Consider the following 20,001-nt stretch of genomic DNA (forward strand, 5'->3'; position numbering starts at 1 on the left):
TCAAGGGCTTGGGCCCTTGAGGCAGTGCAGCGGGAACTCTTGCTCTTTCCTGTCATCAGGACCTCGGATGTCTTCCTACACTTACCTGTTCCATAGCTTGACTTCCTTCTGTTGTTTTTCTTTATGAATGTAGCTCATCCTTTTTCTTTATTACAAAGTCTAACTCTTCAGTTTTCCAATCTAATTCCCACATCCTCTTACTTCTAACTCCTGTGTTTTTCTGGAGCTCATTTGGATTCTTGCAGTTCACAAGTCATAGAATCAGAGACCTGAAAAAGTTTGTCTTTAGAGATTATTGGGCCTCGGCTCCTCTACAGATGAGGACATAGTCCAGAAATGAGAAATGACTCCAGCAGGGTCAGAGAATTTGTTTGTACAGCTCAAGATAGGGCTTATACCCAGGCCTGTTGGCCACATCCCATTCCCAGACTAAGAAATAGGTCTCTATGCCGACTGATGATTTTTCATAGCAAGGGATAACATCAGAAATGTTTTCATTTTCTGCTACTAGTTTCTATCCATTCCCTTACCCAACTAGGCATAAAGAGAATAAAAGGGACTGATAGTTTTCTCTGTGTCCCCAGCCTTGACACTTTTTTTGTTGATGCTGCCAAAGAGCAGTGACTGCTAAACAGACCAAATGATCGACCTTTTGAATAGCTAACTTGGGAAGGAAATGAAAGTTTCCTATAGGAATTCCCCCCCCCCACCCCCAAACCACCGTTCTCACTAGGTCCTCCCAGAGCCTCTCCAATTCCTTCATAGTACAGCCCTGTGCACTGGGCCCCAAACCCACTAGTATTGTGCCTCACTGCAACTTTCTCATGCAACCACCCTCCCTTGTGTATATAAAACCTCATATTTGAAGTAAAGTTGAAATATAAAAAGAAAGTATGTCATAAGATATTCAGAAGTAGTCTTTGTTTGGGGCCAAGGGTGGCAAGAAACCCAAAGGCAAGACTCTCTCCTTGACCCCCCTCCATTTCTTGAAAGTCCTATTCCCTTTCTGCTGGAGTCCTCTGGTTGTGCAAAAGTTGGGAAGGAAGGCGATATGGAGGAGTCAGGCAGCCCAATTATAAGATATTTCAACAGGATCCTACTACTATTTTGGGTAGTAGGAGAGTCACCAGGGCCCAGCTCTTCATTACCTGACATCCAGCACCAATTGCTAGTGCAGTTAAAGGGAACCGCTGGGGGAAAGCCCTGTGTTTCCCCTTGGGTGGAAGACTCCTTCCTTAAGGGAACCATCTGAGTTACATTCTGCTCCTTAAAGCACTGTAGGGAAGAGCAAAGCCTCTTCCTTATCAAGGGCAACCCTAAAGCAAAGGACAAAATGTATGGATAGAGAAAGCAAAGACTTCTGTCTAATCCAGACTGAAGTGATAGAAATAGATAATAAAGAGAAGGGGTCCTTGAAACAGGAGTGCCTCCCACATCACTTGATTGATGAAAGAAACTAATTATCAGAAAAAATGAGGACATTCCTAATAGGAAAGCCCTAGACTGAGAATAATCAGATGGCTCCTCATTGCATCATAATGGACAAGTTATGATGTCACCACAGAGCACCCTCTCTCTTCAGATGTGTTGTGAGCGAAGCCAGACATGCTGAAGGGTAGAGTCAGCATGAGGAGCACAAGGAGAGGTAGGTGGGGTTTTCCAAGGGTCCTCTCTCTGGCTTATAGCCTAGTGTCTCTGTGGCCCTAGCCTCTGCAGACCTCTCACATCTTGGTGGTAGGTTTGTCTGAACTCTTGCTTTCACACACAAACACTTTCAATACAGCTTTTGCTATCCCAAATCCTCAATACTTGCAGCTCTGACTAATTGGCCTTCCCCCCCCTCCAGCTTTGGTATTAGGGGATAGGGCACAGAATGCTGGGGTATAGTTCCCCTAAATGGCACAGAAACTCACCATATCCATTTGGTTGGTCCCAGGTAGACCCAGGTTTTTTCATACCTGAAGCATACAACTTTTGGAGCCCCTTTTAAGAAAAATAAGTACAAAATTACAAATACAGAATCAGGCACAAAGGTGAATATTTGTTTTAGAATGAGAAGAGATATCAACAATTACAATTTTTAAAAAGTTGTCAAAAGTTACCTGCCTGACAAATCTGTATTTTTTTTTCCCCACAATGTTTTGGCTGCAAGCTCTTTGATAGCCTTTTTTTTTTTTTTTTTTTTTGAGAAAAAGTCTTACTTTGTTGCCTGGGCTAGAGTGCCATGGTATCAGCCTAGCTCACAGCAACCTCAAACTCCTGGGCCACTCAAGTGATCCTCCTGCCTCAGCCTCCCGAGTAGCTGGGACTACAGGCATGCGCCACCATGCCTGGCTAATTTTTTCTATATATTTTTAGCTGTCCAATTAACTTCTTTGTATTTTTGGTAGAGATGGGGTCTCTTCTTTGTATTTTTGGTAGAGATGGGGTCTCTTGCTCAGGCTGGTCAGGCTGGTCTCAAACTCCTGAGCTCAAAGGATCCACCGCCTCAGCCTCCCAGAGTGCTAGGATTACAGGCGTGAGCCACCACGCCCGGCCTTGATAGCCTTTTTATATGATGATTATATATGTTTTCTATAAAGAGTAAGAAAGGTAACTTAGTCTTCTGGCATGATTGATCACATTTTTAAAATTCTTGATAATTCTCTGGGAGGCCGAGCCGGGCAGATTGCTCGAGGTCAGGAGTTCGAAACCAGCCTGAGCAAGAGCAAGACCCTGTCTCTACTCTAAATAGAAAGAAATTAATTGGCAACTAATATATATATAGAAAAAATTAGCTGGGCATGGTGGCGCATGCCTGTAGTCCCAGCCACTCAGGAGGCTGAGGCAGTAGGACTGCTTGAGCCCAAGAGTTTGAGGTTGCTGTGAGCTAGGCTGACACCACGGCACTCACTCTAGCCTGGGCAACAAAGCAAGACTGTCTCAAAAAAAAAAAAATTCTTGATAATTTAGAAAAATTTCACCTTCACATCTTGTAAGTGATAATGTCCCATAAATTTTTAGGATTTTTGTCAAACTTGGAAAAACCTCTATCAAATTTCTTTCATTTATGTGGTATAAGATTTTGGAGTCTTTCAAATATGCAGTGATTAATGTCATAGCACTTTGAATTAGTGACATTAGTAGTATTCCTGAAAGCTATATATATTACTTTGATAGGGCTACTATAACAAAATAGCACAGATTGGGTGACTTGAGCAACAGAAATTTAATTTCTCAGTACTGGAAGCTAGAAATTTGAGATCAAAGTGTTAGGAAAGTTACTTTCATTCTGAATCCTCTCTCCTTGGCTTGTAGATAGCCGTCTTCTCCCTCTGCCTTCACATGGTCTTTCCTGTGTTCATGCACATGTCCAAATTTCCTCTTATAAGGATATCAGTCGGGTGGTCTAATGGTAGTGGGTTCTCAGAACTTATTAACATTAGTGTCATTAAAGTTGGTATTCCACCCTCCATTGCTAAATTTGACTGGCTAAAAAAAAAAAGTATATCAGTCATTGTATTAGAACCCACCCTACAGACCTCATTTTAACTCATTACTTCTTTAAATACCTTATCTCCAAATATAGTTACATTCTGAAGTGTACTGGAGGTTAAGACTTTAACATTAAACTCTAGGCCGGGCGCGGTGGCTCACGCCTGTAATCCTAGCACTTTGGGAGGCCGAGGCGGGCGGATCGCTCAAGGTCAGGAGTTCGAAACCAGCCTGAGCGAGACCCCGTCTCTACCAAAAATAGAAAGAAATTAATTGATCAACTAAAAATATATATACAAAAAATTAGCCGGGCATGGTGGCGCATGCCTGTAGTCCCAGCTACTCGGGAGGCTGAGGCAGTAGGATCGCTGAGCCCAGGAGATTGAGGTTGCTGTGAGCCAGGCTGATGCCACGGCACTCACTCTAGCCTGGGCAACAAAGTGAGACTCTGTCTCAAAAAAAAAAAATAAAATAAAATAAAAAAAAATAAATAAATAACATTAAACTCTAGGAGGCTGAGGCGGGAGGATTGCTCAAGGTCAGGAGTTCAAGACCAGCCTGAGCAAGAGCGAGACCCCGTCTCTGCTAAATATAGAAAGAAATTAATTGGCCAGCTAAAAATATATAGAAAAAATTAGCCAGGCATGGTGGCACATGCCTTCAGTCCCAGCTACTCAGGAGGCTGAGGCAGAAAGATTGCTTGAGCCCAGGAGTTTGAGGTTGCTGTCAGCTAGGCTGATGCCACGGCACTCTAGCCCAAGCAACAGAGTGAGACTCTATCTCAAAAAAAAAGACTTTAACATTGAATGTTGGGAGGATGGGGGGACATAGGTCAGTCCATAACACCATACCTACACAGAGATAATTTATTCACAGAATTAACTGCAAACCACATAGGTATAATTTCTAAACCCACACTAAATGTATCCCTAACTCAACTTCCTTAGCCAATCCCTAAGTGTCCATGGCCTTTGCACTGCTACCTGACAAAAAGGGAAATGTGATAGAGAAGTCAGAAAGGAAAGAAACATCAACTTTAACCAGTTACAGTTTAAATATATATTTTTAAATTTTATACAAACCTATGATCATGTTAACACCTTGCTGGGGCTCCTCCACTGCCTTTGAAGAGGTGAGCCCTGAAACTTTAGAGTCCTTAGCTATAGAGTAAATGTGCCTCTGCTAATTCAGCAATGCAAAGGGAGAGAAAGTTTTCACCAAAGATGGAGCATTACCATCTCTATATTGAGGAAGGCATGAGTCTCCATTCTTCAGCACTGGTTCCTCAAAGAGCTCAGAGGGTTATTGTCCTGTTAAAGGTGGGACTCTCCCTTTATATTGTCAGCATAGACCTCTCCCTCTCTCCTGAACTTCCCCTCCCCTGTCCACTCCATCTTCTAAAGCTATAGATATTGAAACCCACACAGGAGAAGGCTTCAGCCCACACTCTACAACTGGGGCAGGAGAGTTGCTTCTTTCCTTGGATTCCTCCTTTTCCTAAATCTATCTTCCATTCTTCCCCCAGTTCCTGACTCTTGGAAGTGAGTGCCTTTCTGAGACAAGAAAGGTGACCGAGTTGTCCACCTTTTGTAATTCCAAGCCCACAATCAGGGACACCCAGAATGATTCACTGAACCCTCCAGGATCAGGTGTGTTTAGTTCCCACAGACAGTTTTTGCCTGGCTTTCCAGCCGAACAAGCATGAATTCTTCCCAGTCAGCCCAGTCTCATTAATTGCTTGGATTATGAGGAAATGACCTCTCCACTGTCAACTGAGGGCTGCTGCCGCCTAAAATATTTCACTTTTCCCTTCCTTCATTACAAACAAACCAATGGAGCATTGTAATGGTCATGATTTAGGAGAAGGTCTATGTATACTATCAGCTTTGGCTCAAACCCTGAAGGATCAAAAGTTTCTAAACTTAACACTGAATATATATGTCTTACCATTGTTTACTCCTATGATGTTTTTGCCAGATGTTAATTTGAAGGGTGTTGGGACTGGCTCTTAGGAATTGAGATTGTTACTAAATGTAATGAGGGAGAAGAGAGAGACATGGGGAAAATATAAACCCAGCAACAGGAAATAGGGCTCAGCACTGAAACAGAGATAGTTAAGATGTTTGGCAATCTTGAAAGAGTTAGACCTTACAGTGTATCAATGAAAAATAAAAGGTAGGCATTATGATGGTTGGTTTGTGGGTATGTAAGGAGAGGGAATGATGAAGTCTGAAAATGCAGGGCAAAGTCTAAAATTGTTTTATAAACCATTGTAGCTATATAAGCTATTACATGATCCAAATAGGCAAGAAGAGACTTTTTCAAAGACCAAAATGAGAAGAGTCATTTCAGAAAGTATTTTGCCCAAGTTTTAGTTAGAAGATAGGGAATTCTAAATATATAAATTTTGGCCCAGATCCTCACACTGTGTTGGATACTGCTTTGGTGGAAAGTCCATTTTACTGTCATCTTTTTATTATTATTATTATTATTAAAACAATCTTTTTTTTTTTTTTTTTTTTGAGACAGAGTCTCACTCTGTTGCCCCGGCTAGAGTGCCGTGGCATCAGCCTAGCTCACAGCAACCTCAAACTTCTGGGCTCAAGCGATCCTTCTGCCTCAGCCTCCCAAGTAGCTGGGACCACAGGGATGTACCACCATGATGCCCGGCTAATTGTTTCTATATATTTTTAGTTGTCTGGGTAATTTCTTTCTATTTTTAATAGAGACAGGGTCTCGCTCTTGCTCAGACTGGTCTCGAACTCCTGACCTCTAGGGATCCTCTCGCCTAGGCCTCCCAAAGTGCTAGGATTACAGGAGTGAGCAATTTTTTTTTTTTAAGAGACAGGGCAGGGGCTATGTTGTCCAGGCTGGCTTCAAACTCCTGGGCTCAAAGGATCCTCCTCCTCCCCACCTCCCCTAGACCCGCAGCCTTCATCCCTTTTTTTTTTTTTTTTTGACACAGAGTCTCACTTTGTTGTTCAGGCTAGAGTGCTGTGGCGTCAGCCTAGCTCACAGCAACCTCAATCTCCTGGGCTCAAGCGATCCTCCTGCCTCAGCCTCCCAAGTAGCTGGGACTACAGGCATGTGCTACCATGCCTGGCTAATTTTTTCTATATATATTAGTTGGCCAATTAATTTCTTGCTATTTAGAGTAGAGACGGGGTCTCGCTCTTGCTCAGGTTGGTTTCGAACTCCTGAGCTCAAATGATCCGCCCTCCTCGGCCCCCCAGAGTGCTAGGATTACAGGCGTGAGCCACCGCGCCCGCCCATCCCTTTCTTGACAGAGAAAACTAAGGTCCCTATATTAGGCAGAGCTCCAGATCCCCTTTACTAGGGCAGGGAGGGGAGTCCGAGGGTCTAATAGGAACCAACGAGGTGACTGCTCCAGCACTTCGTCTACGGGAACATCTGTCTGGTGCCAATTTGACCCGGGAAGCGGCCAAAGACGCCGGGCTCCTGAGATCCTCGCCTTCCGGGTGACAAGACGTCCGATCCATCTCGAGAACAAGTTCCCGGCTGCTTTAGGCGCATCGTTACAGCTGACGCTGGTGGTGCCGATTGGGCTCTGGCTTGGGAAGGCGCAGTTCGTGTGTAAGGCTGAGGCGGGGACTCTTAAAGGGTCTTCCTGGAGGGCTTCCTTCAGGAGGAAACAAATGAGTCGTTGGAGGTCCAGACAGTTCAGCAAAGTACTGTGTCTCTCCTTGGGGAATTTCGGAAGGATCACGGCCGGGTGTACTCCAAAGGTCTGGTGCCAAAAGGTCGAGGGTAGGGGGAGGTACCATTCACGGCAACTTGGCCTCGGGGGACATCTTGCCCGCCCCACGCAGCCAATAAATGACCCTAGCTGAGGCCCACGCAGCCAATAACCGGCTTCAGCCAAGACCCATGCAGCCAATGGCAGGCCCAATGCGTTTCCACGGTGCCTGCCTGCCTGCGCCCACCAATCAGGATTCGGGCCACCTTGCACCGCCCCTGGACGCCCGTCCCACCCATCCGCCCCGCCTCCGAGTCGCTCGAGCAGGGCTGGGCTAGGCGGGAGCGCTTTCGGGGCTGGGGGGGCAGTCCTGGTCTCGGCCGCGCGGGTGGGCTCGGAGCAGGCCGCACCGGGCAGCAACCCCACTACCACCCGGAGGCCCCCCTGCCCTCTTCCCCCTTTCCCCCCCGGCCCATGGTGCGAGGCTGGGAGCCGCCGCCCGGGCCAGACCGCGGTGAGTGATCCCCAGCCCCTTGGACTTCCCCTCCCTGCCTGTGTAAGATCTCCAGAGCCCCATCCCCGTTCTGAGGGGAGGAGAATTCTGGGTTCGAAGTCACCCGGTTCTCTCTCCTTTCTCCTCCGTACTTTTTGGTTCCCTGTTGGAACTGGGGGGAGGGTGAGTGGCTGTGTAGGGAGGAGGAGGGGAAGGTTGGGTTGGGGCGCCCTTGGCGAGGGGAGGATTGAGATTCGCTTGGCTCCTGGGGCTCATCGCCCCAAGTACGGCAACTTTTTGTTCCCTGACCCAGTTCAGAGCCTTCTAGTCTGCCTGTGAAATGGAGGATAGGAGAAACATTTCCTTCCCAGGCCTCCCCCCCATCTCCGCCCCGCTCCCTTCACTACCTCCTGGCTACCTCAACACACCTACAGAACCTGGCCTTACTGCTGGGGAGTAGTGACCTTTGGGAACGAAAGGTTTAGAAGAAACTGCCCCTTCTGATTCGCGTACCCAGTCACACTCAGAAAACCAACCAGGAAATTGAGAACCCAAGTCCTCAGAGGTTCCTGGTGTTGCGTCCTAATCTGAGACTTCTAAACTGAAAGAAGACTCAAGCTGAGACCTGTTTGATAATGTGGGCCCAGATCAGAAGATCTTTTTTATCATGTGAACCTCCTCACCATACATTTGAAGCCCTTTTATATGTGATTAGGATAGGTAGATGGCAGTAATCGAAAAAGCCAAAGTTAGGAATTTTAAAAATAATGCATACGTATCTTAAACATTATAATTAAAAGTATGTTCATTCCACCAATCCTTTGGTGTAGTGGTGAGACTTTTTGTGTGTGTAAGTCTGCTGACTGGAGTTCCGAATTGTCTTTCTAGTATTAACTACACAAGGGAGTCTCAAACCTGGCTGCACCCTGAGAACTTTAAAAACTACGAATGGCTGGGCCCCAGTCCAGACGAATTAAATCAGAATGGGGAGGAGGGTGGCCTGGTTTTCAAGTTTCCCAGGTACTTCTAATGTGCAGTCTTAAGATGAGAGCTACTCAGACACTTGATCATCTATGATTTCCAGTTTGGGGTTCTTTAAATTGAAGTGAGAATTTAGACACTTTTGAAGCCATCTGAGTGCAAAATACTTTTGAGATTTTTCAGTCCCATCCAGTCTTTTCCAGTTGTCTTGCCCACGGCCAACTCAAAACAATTTTTGTATACTCTCCTTTGTGTTATGTCTCTCCAAAGCATTTGACTTAGTTTTCATGGGGACAGTTTTTAATGCAGTAATTTTTCATAGGTTTATGTGAAGTTTAATCATATAGATACAGAAAAACCATGGGCATAAGCAGTTTGGATCACACAAAACTGGCCCAAGCACACAGGACAACTGAATGAAGCAGATGATTTTGGCAAACTAGAGAGTAGCCTACTAACCTCTAGTATCGAGTACACTGTGGGTATGGGTCATGTAATCCAGTGGGTCAATTAAGCCAGGCTCCTGGCCCAGTTGAGCACCCCTCCCTTCTCTGCTCTTTCCAATTACGGTAAGATCATGATTACCCTGTCCCTTCTCGACTTATTCGAATTCTCAAGTCTTCCATCCACTCTTTCTGTTTATTCACATCAAGCTGTTTGTTCATATTTAAGCAATTACCACCATTGCCTTTATTAAGTTGGGAGGATATAAGGCAGAGGTTCTTAACCTAACTTTTTGGCAGTGAATCCCCTGAGTTCATTGTGTAAGAGTGAATGTTTGTGTGTGCGGGGGAGAGTCAACTTTCTAAGGGTCTGTAACTTTTATCTGATTCTCAAAGAGGTTCATGATCCAAAAAGTTAAGAAGCATCTAAGTTGAATATAACTAAAAGTCCTTAATGCCCTTAAAACTATATCACCAAACACATATCAGGTAGCAGTACTTCAGATCTTTAAATAAAGATTTAAGAAATCAGCAGGATCATACCTAATCTCCCATTTTAACTGTCTCCTACTTTAACCATAAGCCTAGGTTCAAGCCTAAAGTTCTAAAGTCCTTTTTTTCTATGACTGTGTAAACACTGAAACTGGAAGTTTAAGGCAGCCCATTCTCTGCCATCCCCCCAGGGATATGGGAAAGTAGGGTGTTATTACTGACTATATTTTTATTAGTGACTTTGTAGCAGCAGTAGGACATATCTGGCATATATTAAATATGGATATATGACGATACAAATTTAGTAATTATTAGAATAGATGCTCACCACCACCACTACTACCTCTGCCCTAGGATTCCTTACTTCTCCAGCTTTGATGCCCTTCTTTTTTTTTACCTTTTTTAATCCAAAATGGAGACACAAGACACTAGTATCTTCATTATAGTTTTGATTACTATACGGTCTATCCTACTTGTTACAATTCTCATGAGCCACTCTGGCTGTAGTTTTCTCTAGTTCAGTTCAAAGCCAGATTCTTTCAGGGAGGTACCAGTTATACAGCTGTGCCTCAATTTAAGCCACCATTCTGTTTCAGGAAGTCTTTCCATAACTTGTGTTTTGTGTAAGTGAAAACTAGATGTATACAGTACACCAAATATGTTATTTGCAGTTTCGCATGTTACACTGAAATATCAAGCTGATGCTGCGAATCTGAAGATTGTCAAACCATATGAATGAAAACAAAGTGCTTCCTTGTAGGCTTATAGCTGTGTCTGCCTTATATTCCCATCTGGCAATCTTCATCCTCACACTGGACTGCTTTATTTCTTATGGTACATTTTCCTCATATCTAAAGTATTATAGTATCTTTATATAACAAGACACTAATGAGGTTGAGTAGATGTCAAGTGTTGCCATCATAAAGTATTCTCCAGCTTGGATTTGGTGGTATTCCTTGTGAACCAGTTTCTAAATGGTGATTTAGCACCTGGCCATGGCAAGCAGTGCCTTACAGGCCACTCAACTGTGTATGGGATGAACCTGGAAGGGGATAGGTGGAGTGATCACATTGGAAATCAAAAAGGATCTAAATTTTTTAGACAACTCGAAAGCAGTGGTTTCCATACATTTTTAAGGCAGCAAAATCCATTCTGAAATGGTATCCAAACCCCAAAATATAAAAAGTACAAAATCATACATAGCCTGGTTTCTTCCACTGCTAGCTAGAATTAGAGCTTTGCAAAACCAGATTGAAAACCATGACTTTAACGCATTAACTGTCACCTAAGTTTACATCAGTTTTGAGCCCGGGGCCTTGTGAAACATAATGTAACTTACACATCTCTTCACTTTGGGAGCCATAAGAACTGTGTGTCAAGCTGCATATAACTCATGCATTGAAAACAATAAAAAACAAAATTTTCATTAAATTAGAAATGACCGTTTTTGTTTTCAAATTTTTTTAATTCTATTTTCGTAATAAAACACCGTAGCCCCAGGGAAACGTTATTTTTTTCTAGTGTGGCAGTCAATGTGTTACCAGAGGTCCTCAACTTATGGTGAGTTGTATAATTATTTCATCATAGATCACAATGTAATATAATAGAAATAAAGTACACAATAAATGTAATGCGGTTGAATCATCCCCAACATGCCCCTCTTCCTGGTCCAAGGAAAAATTATCTTCCATGAAAACAGTCCCTGTTGCCAAAAAGGTTGGGCATTGCTTTTTAAAGGATTCAGTCTTTGCTCTACTTCCCCCATTGTCTAGGAGGAGCATTACCTTATATCAGAATCACTCCATAAAGCTGAAGTAATAATAATTGCTGATATTTATTGAGCCTTACTTTATTTTAGGCATAATGTCAAGTGCATTTTTACATTTTCTCATTTAGTCAACTTCTCGGTGCTTTTATTTCTGCTAAGGCTTAGAGAGGTAACTCACCCAAGGACAAGCAGCATTCTAGAAAGTGGTGGAGCTGCAATTAATCTCTAATCTGCCTCACCCCAGGATTTCCATTTCTAACAACTGCTTTATGCCCTGCCTATACACAATGCCTCACACATAGTACATGCTTGGTAAAAATATATAACTGTTTACCTATACTCATCACTGTCTCCATTTTTTGGAGGACATGAGGAAACTGAGGCTCATATAAGTTCAGTCACTTTTGCCCAAGATGCACATAGCTGATAAGTGGCAGAACTGGAATTCAAACTCACAGATTGGCCTTACTCAAGAATTCATATTTCTACCCACCATGCCATGCTGCTTCCATTTACCCTCTTAAGGCATTCTTCAGGATGCATTATTTTTAGGATCTGCATGGCCTTCACTTTGTTAAGTTTGCTTGTTAAAAGAGAATGGTAACATGCATTAAAATGCTTCTTAATTTCTTTTAATGTTTTTTTTTTTTTTTTTTTTAGAGATAGGGTCTCACTGTCACCCAGGCTGGAGTGCAGTAGCATAATCAGAGCACACTGCAACCTCTAACTCCTAGGCTCAAGCGATCCTTTCACCTCAGCCTCCCATGTAGCTAGGACTACAAGTGCGTGCCATCATGCCCAGCTAATTTTTCTTTAAAGTTTTTGTAGAGATGAGGTCTCATCTTTTGCCCAATCTGGTCTTGAACTGCTGGCCTCAAGTGATCCTCCCAACTTAGCCTCACAAAGTGCTAGGATTACAGGCATGAGCCACTGCACCACTGTGTCTAGCCCACTTCTGAATTTTTTAATCATAGTGTAAAATTCCTGATATTACATTGCTCTAAATTTAGGGATTTGAAATTTATTTTCTCAATTCATGTAGTATTTACATATTAATAGAAATCCTCTCCTTATCAAATCAAAAGTAATATTTATAAACACAGATGGGACTCCCCTAATAGTAAAGGGCGACAGATGTGTTAAAGGGTCTTTAATACCTACTTAGGGAGCTGAATTAAAATTGTCGACAGAATATTCTGGGAAATAACTTGAACAGGTATTTCAGGAATGAAGCACAGCCAGGGGCTATCCTTGCAGTCCCCACACCTATAACCTTGGAGCAGCAGTGCTGCTGGGTAGCTTGCGGAGCTGGGTACAATTTCTAATAAGCCCATCCACCTGGTCTTGAGGAGAAAGCTGTGCTGAAAAGATAAGAGCAGGAGGCCTTCAGCCCTATGTGGAGGGGGCTGTTAGTGTCTGAGAGAGCTCTCTGGGCTCCCTGGAGAGAGGCTAGCTGTTGAAAAAGACAAAGGCTGGGGGAGGGGATAACCTTTGTTCCCAGGCTGACTTGGGGGGGAGGAAACATTCCCCTCTCCACTTTCACATGACCTAAACCCAGGGGGAGTGAGCTTCATTTATCCCAGATCCCTGACCCATATCTCTCATCCTACTGAGAGAAGGAAAAACTACAGCTATCGGTTTGGGGCTTAGGGTTTAAAGGTGCTATCCTTCCCCTCCCCCAGCACTCCACCATCAAGAAGGGAAAGAAAGAGGGCGGGGGCTGGGCAGAGGACAGTGCTGTCCTACCTTCCAGATATTCATTGGTTATGTTCCCAACATCTCTCTCCATATTCTAAAGATCATCATAAATTGTTAGGAGTTAAAGAATTAGTAACAAACTGGGCACAGAGACACATGCCTGTAGTCCCAGCTACTTGGGAGGCTGAGGCAGGAGGATCACTTAAGCCCAGGAATTAGAGGTGGTGAGCTATAATCACACCATTGCACTCCAGCCTGGGTGACAGAGGGGGGTCTCCAAAAGAAAGAAAATAAAAGAGTAACAGTTCTGAGATGATTGTTCCTCTTGTTTTTGAGGTTGAGTCTTCATTTTTTGATTCTTGTCCCTTGAATTTAGAGGGTGAGAGTTAGAGGACAGTTTCCAGAAGTGAGTTTGAATTGCAATGACAAAGACTATATAAGGGTGGGGCGTGGTGGCTCACACCTTTAATCCTAGCACTCTGGGAGGGCGAGGCTGGCAGATCACTGGAGGTTAGGAGTTCGAAACCAGCCCGAGCAAGAGCGAGACCCCCATCTCTACTAAAAATAGAAATAAATTAATTCTGTGGACAAATGACGAGCTAAAAAAAAAGAGAGAAAAAAGAAATTAATTGACCAACTAAAAATATATATACAAAAAATTAGCCAGGCATGGTGGCACATGCCTGTAGTCCCAGCTACTCGGGAGGCTGAGGCAGAAGGATTGCTTGGGCCCAGGAGATTGTGGTTGCTGTGAGCTAGGCTGATGCCATGGCACTCACTCTAGCCTGGGCAACAAAGTGAGACTCTGTCTCAAAAAAAAAAAAAAAAAAAAAAAAAAAAGACTATATAAGGATTAGTTTTCCTTCTTAACCTTTAAAGACAGCTTTTCGCCCCGGGCATGGTGGCTCACGCCTATAATCCCAGCACTCTGGGAGGCTGAGGCCGGAGGATCGCTCAAGGTCAGGAGTCCGAAACCAGCCTGAGCAAGAGCGAGACCCCGTCTCTACTAAAAATAAAAAGAAAGTAATTGTCAAACTAAAAATATATAGAGAAAAAATTAGCTGGGCATGGTGGCACATACCTGTAGTCCCAGCTACTTGGGAGGCTGAGGCAGGATTGCCTGAGCCCAGGAGTTTGAGGTTGCTGTGAGCTAGGCCGATGCCACAGCACTCTAGCCAGGGCAACAGAGTGAGACTGTCTCAAAAAAAAAAAGATTTTTGACTTGGTGACAACACTCACTAGCCATGTGACTTGGAGTAATTTAGCTTCTATGAATTTTAGTTTTTTCATACCTAAAACAGAAATGATAGGCTCTGATGACTTCACAAGTTTATGAAAATTAAATGAGAAATTGTTGACACACTTTAAAGCAATACAACACAAAACAAATAGAAATTTGTTTCGGTATCCAACAGTTACTGTGTTTCCCCGAAAATAAGACAGGGTCTTATATTTATTTTTCCTCAAGAAGACACCCTAAGGCTTATTTTTAGGGGATGTATTATTTTTTTTAAGTATGGTACAACAATCTACATTTATTCAAATATAGTTAAGTCGTCTTCTTCTGGAACATCATCATAACTCTCCAAACCCTGAATTCCATCCTGAATTTCTTGTGACTCAATTTCCTTTAGAACCATTGGCCCCAATCTCTCATTTCAAGCAATAAAGCTCTCGTTAAATGAGCAGGGCTGGATTATTTATCAGAGATCCAGTGAGCACTAGGTCCAATCTGTACAGTGGAGCAGAAATGATCTCTCTGGGCTCAGTAAGAGACTGCTTGCTGAAGCTTTTTCCCTAGCCTCTGGTGTTTGTGGGGGGTGAGAGAGGCCCACAGTGCTGAGTAAAATGGCAGCCACAGCTTTCCTTCTTCCCCTTGGGGACACACAATACCTAAAGTGGAGCATCCCTCTCCTTCACTGAGACTTTCCCCTCAAAGCCTCAGCTTGCAGCATGCACAAGGATGGCTGGGACCTGACAGGGGGAGCCGACCTTGTTGGTGGGGCTGCCCGCAGCTTTCTGGTCACCTCTGGGATAGTAGCTGTCACGATGGGGCTGATGAGAAGGGCTGCTCCTCATCTTTACCTCTCTGCAACAAAATGCATGGGTTGTGCAGATACGCTGTGTAGCCATGCCCGTCACTAGGTCTTATTTTCGGGGTAGGGCTTATATTGCGCAAATGCTTAGAAATCCTGCTAGGGCTTATTTTATGGGTAGGGCTTATTTTGGGGGAAACATGGTAGTTTGGTAGAAATTAAATGATTTGCCAAAAGAGGAGCCCCAGTGATTGAGCTGTTTCTCTTCTTATTACAGCTATCTCTGAAGGGCACAAATCAGAAAGCACCATGCCTCCTAATAAAGAGGCCAGCAGTCTTAATAGCTCACCAGCGGGGCTCATCTGCCTCCCTCCAATCTCTGAGGAGCTACAGCTTGTGTGGACCCAAGCAGCTCAGACCAGTGAGCTAGATGGCAATGAACACTTGCTACAAACCTTCAGCTACTTTCCCTATCCCAGCCTAGCAGACATTGCCCTTCTCTGCCTACGTTATGGGCTACAGATGGAGAAAGTCAAGACTTGGTTTATGGCCCAGCGCCTCCGCTGTGGCATTAGCTGGTCATCAGAAGAAATAGAAGAGACTCGAGCCCGAGTGGTCTACCATCGAGACCAACTTCATTTCAAATCCCTCCTATCTTTTACTCATCATGCAGGGCGGCCCCCAGAGGAGGTGCCTCCCTCTCCAATGCCACCTCAAGAACAAGTTGGTCTTGGAATAGGTCCTCTGACTCTTAGTGAGCCTACCCAGATTAAAGGATTGAAGGTAGAGCCTGAGGAGGCTTCTCAGATACCACCACTGCCACTGAGTCACCAGAAAGCAAAGGAGCCCCTGATGACAACGGGCAGTGGAGCATTCCCCCAGCAATCAGATTTTTGGCAGGATCATCAAAGCAGTGGCCTCTCTAAGGAGCAGGCAAGCAGGGGTCCCAACCAGTCACATGGCATAGGTACTGCTTCCTGGAACAACTCCAAAGCTGTCCACCAGGCACATGCTCGTGATAAGCCCTCACCAATCTCATTACTTGCCAGTAGTTGTAAGGAGGAGTCAGCATCTAGTATGACTCCTTCTTCTTCCTCTACCTCTTCTTCCTCTTTCCAGGTACTGGCTAATGGAGCTACTGCCACCTCTAAACCCCTCCAGCCACAAGGCTGTATTCCACAGTCTCTGTCACCCAATGAACAGGCACTACCCCCACAGCTGGAGCCAGCCTGGCCCCAAAGGCTACGGCATAACTCAGTACCAGGTAGGGTTCGCCCTGCAGAGTACCTTTCCCCAGATACCCAGCGCCAACGAAAGACCAAGCGCAAAACCAAAGAGCAGCTGGCTATCCTCAAATCCTTTTTTTTACAATGTCAATGGGCGCGGCGTGAGGATTATCATAAATTAGAACAGATCACTGGTTTACCTCGGCCTGAGATCATTCAGTGGTTTGGTGACACACGCTATGCTTTGAAGCATGGGCAACTAAAATGGTTTCGGGACAACACAGTTCCTGGTGCCCCTAGTTTCCAAGACCCAGCAATTCCCACAGCATCACCATCAACACGCTCCTTGAATGAATGGGCTGAGACGCCACCTCTGCCGATCCCTCCACCCCCACCAGATATACAACCCTTGGAGAGGTACTGGGCAGCCCACCAACAGCTACGGGAAACTGATATCCCTCAACTGAGTAAGGCATCAAGGCTTAGCACCCAGCAGGTACTGGACTGGTTTGACTCTCGATTACCTGAGCCAGCTGAGGTTGTAGTTTGTCTCGATGAAGAAGAGGAAGAGGAGGAGGAAGAACTGCCAGAAGATGATGAGGAAGAAGAGGAGGAGGAGGAGGAAGATGATGACGATGATGATGTGATCATACAAGACTGAGTGGGGGGCTAGGGGAGGGGAGATCTGTTACTAAAAGATGAACCAACTTATTAACTGTTGAAACAAAGAAACCACATTTTTAAAAATTACTTTATGGCAAAGTACTAAAAAGCTTTGTGTTCTTCAGGGTGGATGACGGGGATATAGTAAGGGTGGACCAGGGACGATGACTATAGGATGCAAAGTTAAGGCTGGGAGTGGATCAGCAGAAATCCAGGCCTGTGGCCTTAATGTGAAGAGTGCTAAGGATCTGGGCAAACTATAGGCTGGGAAATGGCTCTTGCTCTCCTCACATCCACTGTTCTTTTCCCTCAGTGTACTACAGAGACGCCAGACCTTGGCCCCACAGCTACAGAAGGAATTGAAAGTGGAGTAAAGAATTCTGATTCACTTGATGATGCCAGTGCATCCCCAATCCCACCATTTTCCCTGGGATATAAGGCTGCCTTGCACCCCTTCTTATCTGAGCACAAGTCTATGCATAATGCAACTCGGAATCTCAATGTGTCCCAGTCTCATCACAAACACTTCCTCTTCCTTACACCAGCTTGACTTTATGTGTTTCACCTGCCTCATTATTGAACCACACCTGAAGCAGAATGTTTTCATGTCTGCTACTGGGACCACCTTGCCTTGTAGCTTTTTTTTTTAAATCTCTTTCTGAAATCCCCACACTGTTCACTATTTGTCTCAGGGTAAATCTTCCCCACAGAGCTTGTGAAAAAGTTTTAATAACTGAATGGAGAATAATTTAGACTGGATATTTATTGGAGGTGGGAATTAGGGGAGATGTCCTTTTAAAAAGTAGAAATATGTTAGAGAGGGGTAGAGGAGAGAGAATAGTTTCTCCTGGTTGAGGGACAGTGGAGGTAGGTTCCAGGTTTGGTTTTACAAACCTGACATTATCTTATGTCCAGCTGACAGAGACTAATTTTTCATCTTTTTGCTATCAACCTGTGTCCAAAAAAGAGACTTTCCCCTCTCTTTATAGAATCTGTCTTAGGGACAGAGGAACCATGGTCTTTAACTGAATTAATTATTGATGTTTTAGAATGGTTTTCATCAGTTGGGGTCAGATATAAAGCAAATAAATATTATCAGTGGGTTAACCATAAAAGAGTGGAAGCCCTAAATTGCTAGAACAATAATAAAAAGGCCAAAAATAAAACTGGTTCTTTTTCTGCATTTTGCCACTTTCTATGGTTTAGGAACTAATGGAGCCAAATCCATTAACATTCTGGTTTAGTATACTTTTTATTTATTTGTTGAAGGGGCAGGGCTTACAGGGTTAAGTTAAAAGAAGAACAAAAACTTCAAAGTTCAGCATCTATGACCAGGCAGATTGTTTCCCAGCCATCAAATGATTAAAATTCCTGAGGCTTCAGGAGTGACCAGAGATACAACAGTCTTGGAGATAACTCTGCTTGCTACAGCATAGGCTCTTGCCCCAAAGAGAAAATGTCTAGAAATGCCTTTAAAAAATAAATTCAGACTGGCCAGGTGCGGTGGCTCATGCCTGTAATCCTAGCACTTTGGGAGGCCGAGGCGGGAGGACTGCTTGAGTTTAGGAGTTTAAGACCAGCCTGAGCAAGAGCGAGACCCTGTCTCTACTATAAATAGAAAGAAATTAGCCAAACAACTAAAAATAGAAAATATTAGCTGGGTGCGGTGGTGCGTGCCTGTAGTCCCAGCTACTCAAGAGGCTGAGGCAGGAGGATCGCTTGAGCCCAGGAATTTTGAGGTTGCTATGAGCTAGCCTGATGCCACGGCACTCTAGCCCAGGCAACAGACTGAGACTCTGTCTCAAAATAAATAAATTCAGACTACCAATAAGGGCAGCAGGATCCTAATTCAGATATAAGATCATTCCCAAGAACTAATTTATTTCTGGCAGATGCCCACTATGTTTATGTTTTTCTAATATTTTTGCTAAAGGCCTTCCTGTGAATGGCCCACCTATTTAATTAATCATGTCTGCCTTTTAGTATCCAAAGTAAAATAAATGTTTGATCTCCGTGGTAGTGTTCTTTGTCTATTCTGCCATTCTAGAGTTTATAATGGTAATAGAATTGCAGTAACAATAAGAGGGCATCTTCTTTATTTTATTATCTGAATACTTTAGTAAGCTGAAAATCAGTGTCTCCACCTGTTATTTTCACAGAAAGGAAAATCAACATATTTAATAGTAGCTAGACATAGAAGAAACTATAGGCAAATAGAAAAGGCATAATAAATTAGAACAAGGAACAGAGTTGTTGCTTGTTAACATTGGCAATAGGACAATATATCAAAGCTAAAAAGTGAAATTCAGAAATGAAACATAGTTGATGAGTATATTATTCTTCCCCCAACTTTCCCCAACCTCCCCCACTCCTAAGCATGATACCAAGAATTATTTTTACAATCTTTGTTTCAAATTGTAGGAGATGAGGGGAGCTACATAGGTCTTTTGGGAAAGACATAAACTTCCCGAAGCACTAGCCTCATATAAGACCTGACTACTTCCCTGGTAGGTAATACAGTGTAAATAGGGTAAACATCCAGAGAGAATAAGGTACAGAGTAAAACCAGGAAACAAAAAGGGGCATATTTTACAAGGCCATCACCCCTAATGAGTACTGGGTGCTACTACAGTTCATCCTTCACCAGTATGTATAGATCAGACCTTGAAGATGGTCTATCTGGAAGTAGTCCATGCTTCACTCCCCCTGGCTAAGCCCATCTGCCTCTGTTGTTGGTAGAGAGTCTGCAGCAGAGGACAGGAAGGTAGATATGGGTGTTTATAAAAACAAAACGGGCAAGTAAGTCCCTCTCAAGCCATTATATGAAGTTCACCACTGCTGGTTGCTTCCCTATAGTTTTCCCCCTTGCATGATAACTAACTTTTCCAAACTGAGATTTGATATATTTAGTGTTACAAAGGCTTTATTGTTACTTATAAAACTCTCTAGGACATTTCAGTTGTTTATGGTGATAATAAGGTTGAATATTTGAAAATCAAACTATTTTGGAAGGCCTGGAATATATGACTA

General features: G+C 43.8%; 3 protein-coding genes across 5 annotated transcripts in view; 1 reads left to right on the plus strand and 2 right to left on the minus strand.

The window, feature by feature from the left end:
- NGDN (neuroguidin) overlaps nucleotides 1–20,001 on the minus strand; it is a 301,612-nt gene that overhangs the window by 169,536 nt on the left and 112,075 nt on the right. The gene's annotated exons all lie outside the window — the stretch shown is intronic.
- On the plus strand, nucleotides 1,522–18,986 carry HOMEZ (homeobox and leucine zipper encoding). 2 transcript variants are annotated; one of them, XM_012752618.3, is made up of 2 exons: nucleotides 1,522–1,645; nucleotides 15,360–18,986. In XM_012752618.3, the coding sequence occupies exons 1-2, from the start codon at nucleotides 1,606–1,608 to the stop codon at nucleotides 16,967–16,969; spliced, it is 1,650 nt and encodes a 549-aa protein (XP_012608072.1). In that variant the 5' UTR covers nucleotides 1,522–1,605; the 3' UTR covers nucleotides 16,970–18,986. The 2 variants fall into 2 exon arrangements, with proteins under 2 accessions (XP_012608072.1, XP_012608073.1); XM_012752619.3 differs by lacking the exon at nucleotides 1,522–1,645 and adding an exon at nucleotides 7,500–7,685.
- The window catches only part of RNF212B (ring finger protein 212B), a 45,524-nt gene continuing 28,642 nt past the window's right edge, over nucleotides 3,120–20,001 (minus strand). The window contains exon 15 of one of the 2 annotated variants that reach the window (XM_076004170.1): nucleotides 3,120–3,471. In XM_076004170.1, the coding sequence (XP_075860285.1) occupies nucleotides 3,406–3,471 (66 nt within the window). In that variant the 3' untranslated portion in view covers nucleotides 3,120–3,405. Of the gene's footprint in view, nucleotides 3,472–17,900; nucleotides 19,716–20,001 lie in introns of those variants that run through there. The other variant, XM_020285868.2, reaches the window with a different exon arrangement.

This window comes from Microcebus murinus, chromosome 6 (genome assembly GCF_040939455.1).
Source record: "Microcebus murinus isolate Inina chromosome 6, M.murinus_Inina_mat1.0, whole genome shotgun sequence".
Taxonomy (NCBI): domain Eukaryota; kingdom Metazoa; phylum Chordata; class Mammalia; order Primates; family Cheirogaleidae; genus Microcebus; species Microcebus murinus.

Coding starts and splice junctions, on each gene's coding strand:
- HOMEZ (XM_012752618.3), top strand. CDS start 1,606: ATGCTGAAGGGTAGAGTCAGCATGAGGAGCACAAGGAGAG. Junction 1,646..15,359: donor CATGAGGAGCACAAGGAGAG/GTAGGTGGGGTT, acceptor TTCTTATTACAG/CTATCTCTGAAGGGCACAAA.